The 15,507-nt window shown below is 40.3% G+C and overlaps 1 protein-coding gene and 1 long non-coding RNA gene across 2 annotated transcripts in view; both read right to left on the bottom strand.

Annotated features, from left to right (window-relative positions):
• Positions 1 to 5,949: 5,949 nt before the first annotated feature.
• Positions 5,950 to 15,507, bottom strand: part of xkr6b (XK, Kell blood group complex subunit-related family, member 6b) — a 63,451-nt gene continuing 53,893 nt past the window's right edge. The window contains exon 3 of the mRNA XM_076272713.1: positions 5,950 to 6,951. Within this exon, the coding sequence (XP_076128828.1) occupies positions 5,966 to 6,951 (986 nt within the window). The 3' untranslated portion in view covers positions 5,950 to 5,965. The remainder of the gene's footprint in view (positions 6,952 to 15,507) is intronic.
• Positions 10,762 to 14,196, bottom strand: LOC143109914 (uncharacterized). The gene is made up of 5 exons (XR_012984005.1): positions 13,883 to 14,196; positions 12,789 to 12,859; positions 12,575 to 12,658; positions 12,175 to 12,258; positions 10,762 to 11,008 (listed from the first exon to the last, which is right to left on the bottom strand). It is a non-coding gene; the product is annotated as an uncharacterized LOC143109914 (long non-coding RNA).

Here is a 15,507-nt window from a genome sequence, read left to right as displayed (position 1 = left end):
CAATGTTGATCAAAAAATAAGAGTTTATACAATACTGGACATCAGTTTCTAAATTATAGAGTTTCAATGACCTTTGTCTATATTTGACACCACAAATTTTTGAAACTTCATGAGCTCTTTCCAACACCATATTAAATGTTCCTGTGTTAATGGTTCAGACTGTGGAACCAAAATATTTTGTCCAAACTTTGTGAAATAGGTTATCCCAGGTAAGCGGAGTTGAATAAATAACAATCTGACAATCTAGTCATCAAACCAGCTGAATTAATTTTTTAAAAATCAGCAGCAATAATTCTGACAACCATAGTCATTTGATTTTAAATATAATATCCATTATATCTTTTCCTCTTTTTTTTCCAAAAGAAAAATTACAGCCAATTTTACAGTAACAATAACAAAAGTAATACACACAGGTTTTGGACAAAGAGATGACAGTAATATACAACACCGCAATCACCTTTTACATTTTTTTTTAAAATTCTTGAAAGAAAAAAAATGCCTCTGAAGCAAAATTAGGCTTTCATTTCTCTCACAAGAGAAATGTGTATGAAGACTGAATACAAACAAACAAAAGAAAACAAAACAAATAAAAAGACAGATACTGAACACATATTCAAATGAAAAATGGCACCATATTTGTGAGATCGGAGTTTTGCTGTAAACGGTATACTGAGGTGCTTGTTCTTCCTGGGGGGGGGGGGGGGGGGTGCCTGTTAGGTCCACAGGGCAGGTCCTAGAGATGGCATGTGGGCTGCAAGGAGCCACAACATGGGTCCTGCGGTTCCACATCATGTGTTGTAGCACCTTTTGAATGTGTTTGTATAAGCACCAGGTAAATGAAACAAGACCATTTAGAAAAATGGCAAAAGAAAAAAAAAAAATGCACCTTTGTTCTCCTTTTTTTTGTTTGAAATTGAATAATTTGGCTCTGGATCTGAATCTGGCACAGATTGTTTACTCCCCACCCCCAAAAAACGAAAGAAAAATATAAGAAAAAGAAAATGCTTTGAGTGAGTTGCTTTACGGTGATTCGTGTCAAGGGAATGGGTGAGACAGCACGCAAGAAAGCTAACATGCAAACGTGTTTGGGGGTAGGCTAATCACCATATACTCTCTCTGGGCATGCTAGGAGCAAGGTGAGGAAATAGGGGCTGTTTGAAGAACAGTCACTGAATGAGTCAAGGCTTGTGGAAACTGGTGGATGTATTCAATACAATAAGCACCTTGTCTACACTTACCATCCCCCCACTTTTTGTTTGTATCCCACTCACTTTTTTTCATTTTTTTCTCCTCTTTTTTTTGCAGGCATAATTCCATTTGGCCAGACGTTTTGTTCACAAGACAAACGACAGACAGTAAAAGGTTAACAAGTTGGCACTACAGTTCATTCATCTTGCAAGACAGAGGAAGGCATAGACAGAAGTACATTAACAATCATCAAATAAATTGCTAAACTTCATCTCAGCAGCCGACTTGTATTCAAACAAACCCAAATGAGATGGTGAACATTCTAATTCCCTTTCAAATCCAGTGTCCAAATGCAATTCAAATTGGGACCCTTTTGTTACAGTCCTTCCCCAAACAGAGAAGGGGTTTGTGAAACCCAACATTCAAATCAATTTGTAGTATTGCCTTGTTTTGATTGACACATGTAATTGACTTATTCTGCCCACCCTTATTAGCTTCACTTTAGCACAGTTATGTTTTCTTACACAGAAAACATTCCCTGCACAAGGTTTGATAATCTTCTTAATTACAGTACTGGTATATAAGATGGAGACAGAGTCTGATCATAAGAAACACTGGCACAGGTGTTGTTTGCTATACTGCCTTCCATGGCTGAACTGAAGCACCCACAAGGGACAAGGCACCACAGGAAGTGTAAGGTAGGCATGAGCAGATCGCCTTATCACCTCACTTACAGTATCTGCGTATCATGGCCATGTGTGTTTGGGTTTGAATGTCCTCTACTGTGCAATAATAAAACACTGCTTGGACTCTGTAAGGACTGGTGAGCATTACAGATGGCAAGTAGACCAATTAGCACAGATCATGAATGGGCCACCTTGTGGCAATTCATAGAGAGAGTGGCTACGGTGCTGTGAGTATGAAATGCGCAAAAGGAAGAAATCACAGTGTATTTGCACCTGTTAGGAGATCTCTCTCTCTCTCTCTCTCACTCTCTCTTCCCCCAACTCTCCTCAGTAATCATGGATGCATTAGAGTGTGAATGCACCATGCTGAGCTACCTGACAGTCGAGGCAACTCACCCACTCTGCCTCTTCGAATATGAATAAAGGAAACCGAAAAAAGCTGTGACTAACCCAGGAAGATAGGCTAGACAGTATGTCAGCAAACAACAGCGATACAGTGAGTCTCACAAAAAAACAAAAAACCCAGGGAGAGCTGGAGATCCAGTGGTGGTATAGAAGAACCAGTACGGAACGATGGCGGGAGGTGTTTGGAACAACCACTATGTCCATTACTTAAACACCCTGGTCCTGACTGCTGGTTTGGACCAACTGGCCTCTTTTGGACCAACTGGCCTCTTTTGGTAGTTTTAAACTTCTTTCAGTCTCCTAATACTCCCTGTGGTGGAGTGCTTGAGATAAAAAATAAAAATAAAAAAAAACCTGGAGGTCAGTATGAGGAGAACCAGACCCCAGGAACCAGGGGGACTATAGGCTGCACTGACCACATTGGGTCAGTCAGATCTGAGATTTGGGTATTGGAATGCTTATATGTGGCATTTGAGAAGAGCATATTGTCACCTGAGGATTTCCAGATTTCCCAGCTTGAACCCCATTGAAACTCTAGAGTAACCTAGTAGTTGCAGTAGTAGATAGATAGATAGATAGATAGATAGACAGACAGATCTTTGCATCAGAGTTTACCTGACCTCACACACGAGTGGCAAGGGGGGGTCGAGGGGGGGCCACGAGAGCCCAGAGCAGCAACCAGGGTTGGAGTCATACAAACAAGAGGACAGATCTGAACACTTCAAATACTGTTAAATACCCTTAGTCATACTAGACATGACTACATACGCGCGCAGACGCACACACACACGCACACACACACACACACACAGCACAACAGTTCATGTACACTCACACATGCCAGGTCATGTGCACACACATACCGAGCAGATATTGAGTCAAACAAACAGCCATGTTTTTTTTTTTTTTTCTAATTATGTCCTCATCTTCCTCTCCATCCCTGGCAAAAGCCCCTCACTTCCCCACACTCACAAAGTGCCCGGAGACGATTACACAGGCACTGTGGGGTCTTTAATAGCTCATGCTCTTTCGCAGTGCACCTTGGTGTTCAGTGATGTTGTCTGCCTCCATCAATAAACAAACATAGAAATTACAGACGGACAGAAATGCCTTTACATGCTAAACCTCTGGTTTATATTGTTGTACAGTTTCTGAACTGGTTGCTTTGGCTTGAACCTTCAGATGAAGTCCCTCTACAGGATTCAGATAAAAAAAAGTAATAAAAAAAACCGGCAAACTGAACATTAAAGTAAACAAGAGGCTGTCTAGAGAGCAGTGGCTGTGTAGCCTCTAAGCGTACATGGTTTTGTGAGGGGGTCGAGGGTCTTATGCATGTCATCATCACTGAGGTTAGATGCACCACAGATAGAGAAGCGGAGGACAGGGCTTCAAACCTAATGGCATGGCACGACACTGAGTCTTCTTCAGGACTACAGTGCAATGGAGGACTGCACCAATGGTTCTTGTGTACAAATTCAGGTATATTCAGGCAAAGATAAAAGTTAAAGCCTGTGAATGTGTTACCCATTACTTGACTAGGAAAACAACTGACAAGTTTACAGGTGCATATGTTTGACAGAGTGTTTGCACCAGGCATCTTGAAAACAAAAAAAACAACCAAATAAACAAAATACACAAATATAAAAATAAGCAATCGTAGGGATAGGTATAATACATAAATAAATACATGGAGAAACAAAGAAAGAAGAATGTAGGAAGAGGAAAATAATATAATAATAATATGACCTTTTGAAAATGAATCATGTAACTCTCTGTTAGGTCGGGAATGATGGAGGACCTCGAAAGGGCAGTTTTAGCACCGCACTAACACATTTGTGCAACTTGTGTGTATGTGTTTGTGTTTGTGTGTGTGTGTGTGTGTGTGTGTGTGTGTGTGTGTGTGTGTGTGTGTGTGTGTGTGTGTGTGTGTGTGTGTGTGTGTGTGTGTGTGTGTGTGTGTGTGTGCGTCCTCTATATGGTAAAGGTCCAAAACCCATTTAAAATGTTAAACTCTTATATATTTATATTGACACCTGTGCTTCTGTGGTCAACATTGTGCAGAAGAACAATTTGCCTACCATGAGTGCTTTTTGCCCTTCAGATGAACAGGATTGTATCTCTCTGAAGATATAGGCCCTGCTCGCCTTGTGTGCAGCTAAGATGCGGTCAGCATCTCGCCATAAATCTGTGTGCGGTCTCCCCTCCATTTTCTGCCACAGTGCATAGCCTGCCCTGTATACATACTATAATGAGTTCAATCTGTGGCAGGCAGCCAGGACATCCCTCACAAGTCATTCTGTGACTTGAGGGCAGATCAAAACAAATGGAGACGTACATGTTAATGGAACTCTGAAGAAACTATGTGGCTAATTACCTCAGACCAACTTCATGGTCTAATTCCTCAGCTAAAAAGACAAGTGTTTGCAACCTATGCTAAGGTTAGCACTATCGTTCTCTCCACCGGATCTCTACTGTGCCTCATTATTGTACATGATTGTTGCTGCTGAGGACATGCTTGTGCTGCTGCATTGCATCCATTTTTGAGGTATGAGAAAAAGGCTAATTGGCCATTTTCATGTAAAAATAGGGATTTTGCAGTAACTTTAACACTCATGTTAAAATCAGGTCTTTCAAAAAATAACATTATATCTTTACCATTAATTGAATCAACTTTTTTTGTGTGATAATTAAGTAGTTCCACTAGGGGTCAGGGATAAGCAAAAAATGTTCTACTGAACTGATAAAGATCGGGCTTAGGACACTGAGGCCTGGAGGGAAAATGTGCTTTTAATGTTCTGCTGAACAAACATGCTCTCAACAATTAGAAAACAAATATGACCTACATCATCCTACCAGATATCACCCTTGTTTGTGCATCTTGCTCATCAAATCATCCTCATTTGTTTGTGTTATTTCCTTATGCAATGGCAAGTAATTTGTATGTCCACTTAAGATTAAATGAGGCACAGAATGGTAAACGGGAAATTGGCGTGAGGATGCTGACAACTCCATTCCTCCATCATTCCCATAATGCTTTGCATCAGACAAACGTGAAAAAGACACGCCATCAAATGATTTGACCACTCGCATCAATACACACAGTCAGCACATACAGTAAACTTAAAAAACGTATATCTATTTACTCCCCTATGCAGGTGTGTGATCACACACGCACACTCACACGCACACACACACACACACACACACGCACACACGCACGCACGCACGCGCACACACACACACACACACACACACACACACACACACACACACATATATATATATATATATATATATATATATATATATATATTTACACACACACACACACACACACAGCCCAAGCTAAGGAATTCTGTGTTAATATCTACTCATTCCTTTTTTTCTCAAAATAAATGTTCTGTCTTTTAAATTAACTCTAGAAATCATGTACACTCTTTCAGCTGTTGGAAAAAACCCCAACAACAACCACCACAACAAGGACAATTAAACCAGAAATAGGGAAAGCACCAAATGAACAAAGTAGATCCAGTTCAGAAATAGGGAAAGAGGGGAGGTGGTTGGTGAAAGACAACAAAGAAACAGAAAGAGAGAGAGAGAGAGCGAGAAAGAGGGAAGGAAAGGGAAAGAGAAAGTGAGAGAATGTCGGAATGGGGTGTGGTTGGGGGAGGGAAGAAGCAATGCCTTCAGAGCGAGGACTCGTACTGGAGGAGCTCGTACAGCAGCGGGCCATCCCTGTACCTGATCCCCACGGCGTTGGGACTGATGTACTGCAGGATGTTTATTGTCCTCCGCAGGCGCCGGTCCACAAAGTGAGCGTCCCAGGCCGGGTAGCGCTTGCGCGGCATGTCAATCTTGATGAGGGGCCCCTCGGGCCGTAGGGGCCGTCCCGCCGCGTCCACGGGCTCCGTGGAGCGCACCTGGAACACGGGCAGGCAGGTGTCCGTGGCGGCCTCCTCCGAATCGTCGTAGTAGTCCCCCCCGCCGGACGAGGCCAAGCCGCGGGTCGGGGTGGCCTGGGAGCCGCGGGGGCCCGGCGTGGGGGCCATGGGCTCGGCCTCCGGTGGCAGCGGCAGGCCCCAGAGCAGCTCGGCGCAGCAGGAGCTGGCCAGCAGCCGCAGCCGAGGCCCCATGGGGTGAAGCACCCCGTAGTAGAGGACCATGAAGGCCATGCCGGAGGCGAAGCACAGGAAGACGCCGCAGAGCGCCGACACAGCGAAATCGTCGGTGGTGGCCGGGTCGCGGTAGGCGTACCAGAGCGCCACCAGGAGGGTGTTTTCTGCCAGCACCAGGGCGTAGTAGGCCGCCATTCGGTATCGGGTCCTGCCCTCTTTGACGTTGAACCAGCAGAAGATGTACACGACGCCGACCACCATGTTGAAGAGCACCTCCTCCCACTTGGACATGCAGAAGTCGGTGCCGCCGTGCACCACCCAGAACGCCATGGCGCTCCAGTGCAGCACCACGAAGATGCCGAAGTACAGGTGGAAAACGGAGGCGAAGAGGGCGAAGGAGAGTGCCCGCGACGAGATGGTGAAGATGCGCCACAGCAGGTGTACCAGAGCACCACGGTAGCTCATGCTCTTCTGGTCGTCGCGCGAGTCGCGCAGGAGCTTGTGGTAGGAGGCCAGCACCCAGGAGAGGGAGAGGAGGGAGGTCACTACCGAGACACCTGTGTGGACATGGAAAAGACATCACACAAGAAAAAAAGACCATTAATGCATGTTCCCCTGCTTTTCTTTTGTATATATTTATATATTTGGATTCTGTCATCCATTTATATAGATACAGTTGTGCTCATAAGTTTACATACCCTTAGCATACACATGCTAAAGTTGACTAAAAAGAGATCAAAAGATGATTTTTTATTCCTCTTTAGTCAACTTTAGCATGTGTATGCTAAGGGAAAGTAAACTTATGAGCACAACTGTATACTTTACAGTTCCTATAAAAAGTATTCATCCCCCTTGGATATTTCCCCTTTTGTTGCTTTAATGAATTGACTCTGTAATAATTTACAAAAATCTCCTCTTTATTGTCAAAGTGAAAGCAAATTTCTACAATGTAATCTTAATTAATTAAAAATATATAATACAAAATAAATATTCACCCCCCTTAAAGTAACTGACCTAAGTCTACAGCGGTCCAGCCAATGATGCTAATAGTCTCACAATTAGTGAAATGGAGATCGCCTGAGTGCAGCCAATGAGCAGTATAATTAAGGAATGTAAGGAATATGGCAAATGTGCAAAGTGAAAGCAGATTTCTACAAATTACTTTGTAGAAATCTGCTTTCACTTTGACATTAAAGAGTAGATTTTTGAAATGTATTGTTAAAAAGGCCAAATTAAATTGATCAAGATTCCAATTATAAAAGCAGTAAAAGTGGAAATATTCAAGGGGGGTGAATACTTTTTATAGGCACTGTATATGGTGAATTCTTGGATTTTCTCCTTATCTAACTCTTTTCTCTGACTTTGTGTCCCCCTCCCCCACACATCGTACTTCATAGTTTTTCAGTGTTATACTGACCTCTTTTACAGCCTATGACTAAGGCCACTTGATTTGGGACATTGTATATATTACAGTTATGCCAATAAAGCCTTGACTTGAGTAGAATTGAAATGAGAGGAGAGAGGGAGAGAGAGAGGGGGGGCTAGAGAAAGAGAGAGGGGAAGGGGGAGAGTGACAGACAGAAGGAAAAGAGGAAATTGACGGTGTTTACTGAATTACTAATTATTAGCGAAATGATATGTGACTAAACAGCCTCTGCTGAGCATAAGCACTGGCACAAACAAAATGCGTTGAATGCAAAACAAATTAACAGTGTCTGAGTTATTCTAGTCTGAGAGTACTTCCAGTGATAAACATTTCTGCTTCTGGTCTTCATAATGTGTATGGCTGAAACATAAACCTCATAGATTGGAGTAAATTATTTTGCCGTGGCAGAAACCACAAATCTCACAATGACTCCTCTAGGGCTGAAACGATTCATCGAGTTACTCGAATAACTCGATTACAAAAATTACTTGCAAAAACCCTGCAAAAACCCTGCCTCGAAGCCTCGTTAAATTCCTATGACGCGCACTATACGCGCAGGGATCTGATTGTTCCACACGGACCGTTGTTCAGGAAGCACACCACTAGCGCGTGAATCGTGATCAGGGTTGGGTCAGATTACTTTGAAATGTAATCCATTACTGACTACAAATTACATGGCAATTTTTGTAATCAGTAACGTAATCAGTTGGATTACCAAAAACATGTAACGTAATCTGATTACTTTAGGATTACTTTTAGATTACTTCAATACATATGCCCATTAAGTAAAAGACACCACCACAGAATTGATGAAAGAATTCTCATTCTATTTTTCTCCGCTCTTCTCCAAACATGCACAACTCAGCTTAACCTTTATAAGGGCACACCTGGACAAAGAATTTAGCTTTCGTTGGATTTTTTTGACCCAGGGACATGGCCTGAGATTGGCATAAAAAGGGAAGCATTAAACCCAAATGACACCATGTCCATTTCAATTGTGGGGGTGAGAAAATTATTATTTTGGGATGTTTTTCAACCAGGGGGACCTGGTGACTTTCTCAAAGTAAACGTTAATACTAAAACAAGAGGCTAGGAGGAAAAGATCAGGCAGTGTGCCGAGAGACCTGCCCCAATAGTATGTAAGTTAGTAAGTAAGTATATCTTTTGATCGCGTGAGGGACATTTGGTCTCTGCATTTATCCCAATCCGTGAATTATTGAAGTCGAACCGGCAAGCCCAAAGGCTGAAGCCCTAACCAGTAGGCCATGGCTGCCCCAAAAGGTAGCATTTGAACAATAAACCACACAATGATCCAAAACATACAGCCAAACAAGGCAAGAAATGGTTAACAGAGAACAATATCAACATTTTAGAGCGGACCTCAATCCGTCAAAAAAGTGAGCACAAGGCCAAAGTGATGGCAAATAATCGTTCCTGCCTCAAAACCCAGATTGCTGCTAAAAAGGTGCAGTCTACAATCATTGTGGAGACATGAAGAGGCTTAGTGGGTATTATATGAACCATTTTGATAGCTGTGGTGGTAAATAAAGATGTTTCCAGTGATTTTTTAAAAAGGGTATGAATAATTTTGAACACGCAATTTTTAATAAAAATGTTAAAAAAGATAAAAAAAAAAATTTTGATTCCATGTTTTTTCCACATTGTCTTGCAACCTTTTGGTATGACCAAGTGTCATTTTAATTAAGAACAAACATATTGGTCAAGAGAAAATCAATATTTGCCAGGGGTATGAATAATTTTGTTCTTAACTATATCTTTAAAACGTCTAAAAAGTGAATATGAATATGAATAATGAACTGCTTGTCAAATTAAAAGATAGCTAGGCTATCCTAAAAAAGTTGCATTATTTGCATGATAAAATGTAATCAGGTAATCCCCAACAATGTAACTGTAATCTGATTACACAATTTTTTTATTGTAATCTGGGCTGATTATAGTTACTTGATTTTTGTAATCTGATTACGTAATCCAGATTACATGAAATCCGTTACTACCCAACCCTGATCGTGATACATGTACATAGCTGGCGCAATGGCGGAGTCAAGGTGTCCATAAATGGCAGAGAATGTCTAAAGTTTTCAAGTAAAGTTTTGGGATCATTACATACTCAAAAAGGAAAAGAACAAGCATCTGAACCGAAAACATCCACTCCATGCTGTTTCACCAAGCGTCAATAAAGTAGGCTATCTATCAATCTATCTAGCCTATCTATCATCTATCTACGTAGCCTATAGCCTACATTGATGTTGGCTGATTTTAATCACATACTGTATTTGTAGCGATGTCGTGATATAATGTTTAGCTTTGATGTTTTTAAGAAGTAAACTCATTAACGTTCAATTGCAAGACAGTATGCCTAAAAAAGAACCCCTTCTTATACACACACACTCAAAAAAATATCTTGTTGGATTTAATTAAAAATGTTTTGTCAAGTGGTTCCACGAAACTGTATTAAATAACTCTAAAGATACTATATTCTTTTCAATTGACTCAAATAAATAACATTAACTGAACAAGAGTGAATAAAGTAGATGGTAAGTAATTGAATTCCTTCATTTTTATTTAGTATTCTTACATTGAACCAACTTAATATGGCTGTGTTCAACCAACTTAATGCTGTTATGTTCAATTAATTCAGCATTCTTACATTGACTCAACTTAATACTGTCCTGTTCAATCAAAGTCACATTGTTAGGTTCAATTAATTTAAGTTAAAAAGATATCTAGCACACATCCATATTAATTTAAGTTTAAGTGATACAGTTACGTGGAACCACACTTGACAAAACTTTCTTAAGTAAACTCATCCAAAAAACAAAGTTCTTAAGTAAATCCAAAGTAAACAAGTTGAATTTGTTCTGCATAACATTTCTAAATAAAATTGAACAAATGTGTTCAAATAGCAAACAGACACACGGTCTTCAAAGCAAATTTGCATTTATTTAGCTCCATTCTCATCAAACCATCAGGGACATTTTTTAGTAAAATAGAAATGCAATGAACAGAAAAATATCTCTGCTAAACACGGCATGTTTAGTTTTGTTACATTGTTAGTGATTCAACTATAATGTCTACATCTTCTAGTGGAGGCATTGGCACCCTCATGTTTGATTGCAAAGATCCCGATGGTGGTTTTCTCCATCTGGCTCTGGGCATCAGTCAGCATCCTTTACCACAGACCAAAAAAAATACATTTAATTGATGACTTTTCAAACAAAAGTATATGTCTTTAGATATGTTTGAATTCAGTGGATTAACCTCACATCTCCTTTAAATTAAAGCAATGGTTCTGAGTGAATTTCACCCTTGGGTCATTTGCATGATCATTGCGAGTGCCAACCCCCCCCCCCAGTAGCTTTTTTCCCTTTGGTCGAAAGTTTGTAAGTAGCCTACACCAGGAGTTTATATAAATAACACTTGCCTGAAAGCTTCTGCTGCTACCGCTACGTCAACATCACTTCTGTGATTTGTGAAAAGCCCGTAAAAGTCCTTTGCGAAATTCACACGTGTAAAGGAAAAGCTAGTGAATTCAACACTCCATAGTCATATATTGATAACTGGATGATATATGAAATTGTATTTTCAGGTCAATAAGTGTTGACCTGAAAATACAAGCATTTATAAAACTTATGCATCGCTTTCTGCCAGGACTTTTACGGGCTTTTCCCAAATCACAAAGTGACGTCGACGTATCGTTGCAGTAGGTGTTGTTTACAGACCCTTTTTGTACTACTGTAGAAGTTTGGTAATATTCCGGACATTTTAGTGGGGTAATTTACGAGATACACTTCTGGTTTCAAAAGTGCTAATGCTAAGCCATTGGGCTGAAACATAGACTGATAGTGCGAACTTGACCAATGTTCGACCAAGGGAAAAAAGCTTCTGGGTGTGTGTTTGGCTCGTGGTCATCGTGCAAATGACCCTAGGGTGAAATTCACTCCGAACCATTGCTTTAGACTCTCTGCTCTCCCAAATCCCTCTAACGTCTATGATTTCTTTTAACTCAAAAGCTAGTTAACCAAAGATTAAAACTTTGGGTGACATTTTACCAACACAGACTAGGAAGCTTTGTCTGTAAAGGGTGTATGCATGGTCAGTGACAAACAGACCAATGGTGACTTGTTCTGCTGTAACATGCATTCTGCTTTAATATGCATATAGACAGACTTAACAAAACATTACAAGCACCGAAACATGAACAAGGAAATGTCCATGGGTACTAAAATAATATAAGAAGCCATATTCATTCATACCCATCTTGCCACTAGACGTACCACTCCTACTCTCGCTGCTGTAATGCTTTACTGTTTTTTTTATATTCATTTACACTTACCAGGTATTCCTTTATGAGTTTCTCCGAGCCTTCGTACACAAGTGCTTTCAGGTTGCAAGTTCTCAACAAGCCAATGGTATGATTCTGCAAAATAGGGAAATGAACATACAACTTACATTTACAAATTAAGTATCTTAATGTTTAACATGCCTTACCATGCAACCCCCAATGTTAAATGTTAAGAGAGATTTTTGGAACGCACTGATCTTCAATGTAAATCTATTCATGGGGTTGAAACAGGCAGTACACCCCTATGTCAATGTTAACTTTCAAATTCATGTCAGCAAGGTAAGACCTTTCAAAAAAAGTTAGCAGTTGCATGGTAAGGTCCGGTAGCTCATGGCCTAATATTGGATCACAGGTTTTCAAAGTGGGAGGCACAAAACAACTTCTCACTAACCTGGTCAATGGCAGCCATGATCTCCTCCCTTCCTATGCACACACAGCAGACAGCCTGGAGCAGTTGATGTCGAGTTCTGACATTCTGACAACGTTATGAGAGGAGAGGAGATAGGAAGAACAAGTAACAATACAACCCAGCATTTGGAAATACAGAAAGAATTACAATTAGCATATGGCATGGGTGTCTGTGACCAAAGTGACCATGAGCTAACCTGTAATACTTCAATAAATGAGACCTTGATGACACTCCGGTCTTGCGCTCTTTGCACTGCCACATAAAGGCCTGTGGGGAGAAAGAGAAAGTATATCAAACTCAACAAATTTACACTAAAATGTGTAAAACTATAATAATATTAGATCACAGAATCAATTGAGAATTTTAATAAAATTGAACTAGGAAGATAACCTTTAATTAGATTGGCTTGTTTGTGATTTAATTAGTTACTTGTTTGTGATTAACAAATCATTCAAACATTAAAGAATAGGCAGCTTCTAGCATGACAAATGTGAAATTATTTACCTCCCGAATATAGTGGTTGAGAACAAATGTGTGTGCTTAAAATTGACAAGTTCCCATGCAAGAAACTGCCATTTGCTTTCTTTAACTGATATATAAGCCGGATGAGAGCCAAGTAGCAGCTAGCTTATGATAGCAATACAAAAATAATGACAAGTCTGATGTTCCTGCAACTGCTGTACTTGCAGCTACACGTGGCTAATGTTAGCAGCTACAGAGAGACTAGGCAAGATGGCAGAGTTTGCTACACGAACATTAAAATTATTAAAATGTTTCTCGATGGACTTTAGAGCCTGCATAATTGTTCATGACACACAAGGATAATTTGGTCAAACAGAGTGGGGTGCACCTAACAGTTACGTTTAAACATTAAACTTTTCCAATACTGATCCAACAATTAGTATTCACATAAACCCAGGCAGGGTTTGTATGGGGCTAACGATAGCTGCTATCTTATCTTACCAGTTAAATACATGAAGTTGTCTTGACCTTGGCACTTCTATGAACATTCAATTGTGGTTTATATGAAATAACCCCATCAAGGCACCACCCCTGTCTATCTTCAGTAGGGAGTAAAACTAAACTGGGAAACATGATAGAATTCTAGCCTGAGATGACTTAGCTCGCCAGCCACCATGACAGATTTAGTAGCTAACATTAGAAGCTAGCTGCTCGAGTTTAGTAACACATGTACACTATAAGATCTACTAAAATGATTATTTAAGTTGTTGTTACGACAAACTCGCTAAACTCAAAACAAAAACACAATGAACAGCAACAAATACATACCTTGCAATTACAGGATCCAAAAATGTTCCGTGAGTAAGCAAGGAAAAAATGGCGGAGCTTCACTTTCTCAACCGTCACTGGCGGAGTCGTGAAATAATGCTACGGCAACTATAGAGGGACAAATTTCCTAATCTAATGCGTTTTGTTCAAGAAAGTTGTGTAGATCCAATGCAAACATGTTAAGTTAATCAGCAAAAACGCATTATTGATTTGAAATAACACAACTAACTCAATTTCACCTTAGAAACCTAATTTTGTTCTGTAAATCCTACGAAAGAGGATTTATTAAGATGAACAATAGTGAGATTTCATTTTTTTGAGTGCATGCATGCACCCTCATCTTCCCTCACGCACCGCACGCGTGCGCACACACACACACACACACACAGGTTGCTAGGTTACCATAGCAAATAGGCTCACCCCAGAAATAATTTTTTAGTAGCCTAATGGTAAAATTATTTGTTAGCCTAATGGTAGGCTATTTGTTAGTAGCCTAATGGTAAAATTATTTGTTAGTAGCCTAATGGTAAATGCTGCAGGTGTAGAAATCTACATAAAACATATATTTACTTTGATGTCAGGTCTAGATTACAGCATGAAACTTGTTGTGCATATTAATACATATTGCTTTCCCTCTCTCCCTCCCAGCACTTCACAACATAGTATGGACAGCTTTGTTCGCCCGGCTAAGTCATGCACAAGAGGCTGCAATTTTACAGAGAGCATTTTGAACATTATTTAATTGTTGGCACTGGCACTTATAAACACTAAATGGGTAAATTGCAATAAATGGGCTTAGTTTTGTAGCCTAATGTTGGAGTTAGAATAAATACCTCTGTGCCAACTGCTTGATCATTTTACAGCCATGTCATTTTCGTTATGCATTATTTGTTTTGGTTGTTTAAAAATGCAAAAAAAAAATATCCGATTAATCGATCGATAAAGTGCTAAATTAATCGATTACAAAAAGAATCGATAGCTGCAGCCCTAGATTCCTCACAATAGCAAGTCGACATCAGTTGCATAGATGAATCGTACTGAGAATTGGAAGCATCCAACTCTCTCACACACACACACACACACACACATAGACAAACACACTCTACCAACACATGCTGTGAGACCCATGGCATACTGTAGGTGCACACTTTCATTGACACACATTTGTGGAAATCAATGTTATGATGCCCCCCTTCGCTCTAAAACTTACCTGTCGGTTCGTCTAAGTGTGTGTTTTTTTCTAATAGCCATGACTACTATTCCTCATCCTGCTGAGTGCAGAGATCTTCCCCACGTTCAGACAGACATCTGCGCAGCTGTCAGTGTTGTCAACTCAAACGTGAGCAATCGTCCTACCTCTCAGATTATCTGCTGATCAGCAGAAAAAGCTTGTCCTCACATATACAGTCTTGATAATTCAAACAAAGCCTCTGGGGGAGGGCAGTTCTAACATTTGTTTTTGTCAATTTCACACACAAGTCAGCTTTTTTCTTCACCCCACCCCAGCCCTCTCATGTATACAATACAAATCTGCCATGCCCCGTCGATTAAAGGCTAACGATTAAAGGCTTTGTCATGGGATTTCTTCCTGGAGGAAGTTATTCATAAAATCTGTCTGGGGTTCT

The sequence above is a fragment of the Alosa pseudoharengus genome, unplaced genomic scaffold, assembly GCF_046254945.1.
Source record: "Alosa pseudoharengus isolate Yale_2024_CS ecotype anadromous, Long Island Sound unplaced genomic scaffold, YU_APseudo_1.1 YU_APseudo_1.1_scf_7, whole genome shotgun sequence".
Classification (NCBI taxonomy): domain Eukaryota; kingdom Metazoa; phylum Chordata; class Actinopteri; order Clupeiformes; family Clupeidae; genus Alosa; species Alosa pseudoharengus.
The sequence above is the reverse complement of the archived record's forward strand: the minus strand, read 5'-3'. Positions and strand labels throughout refer to the sequence as shown.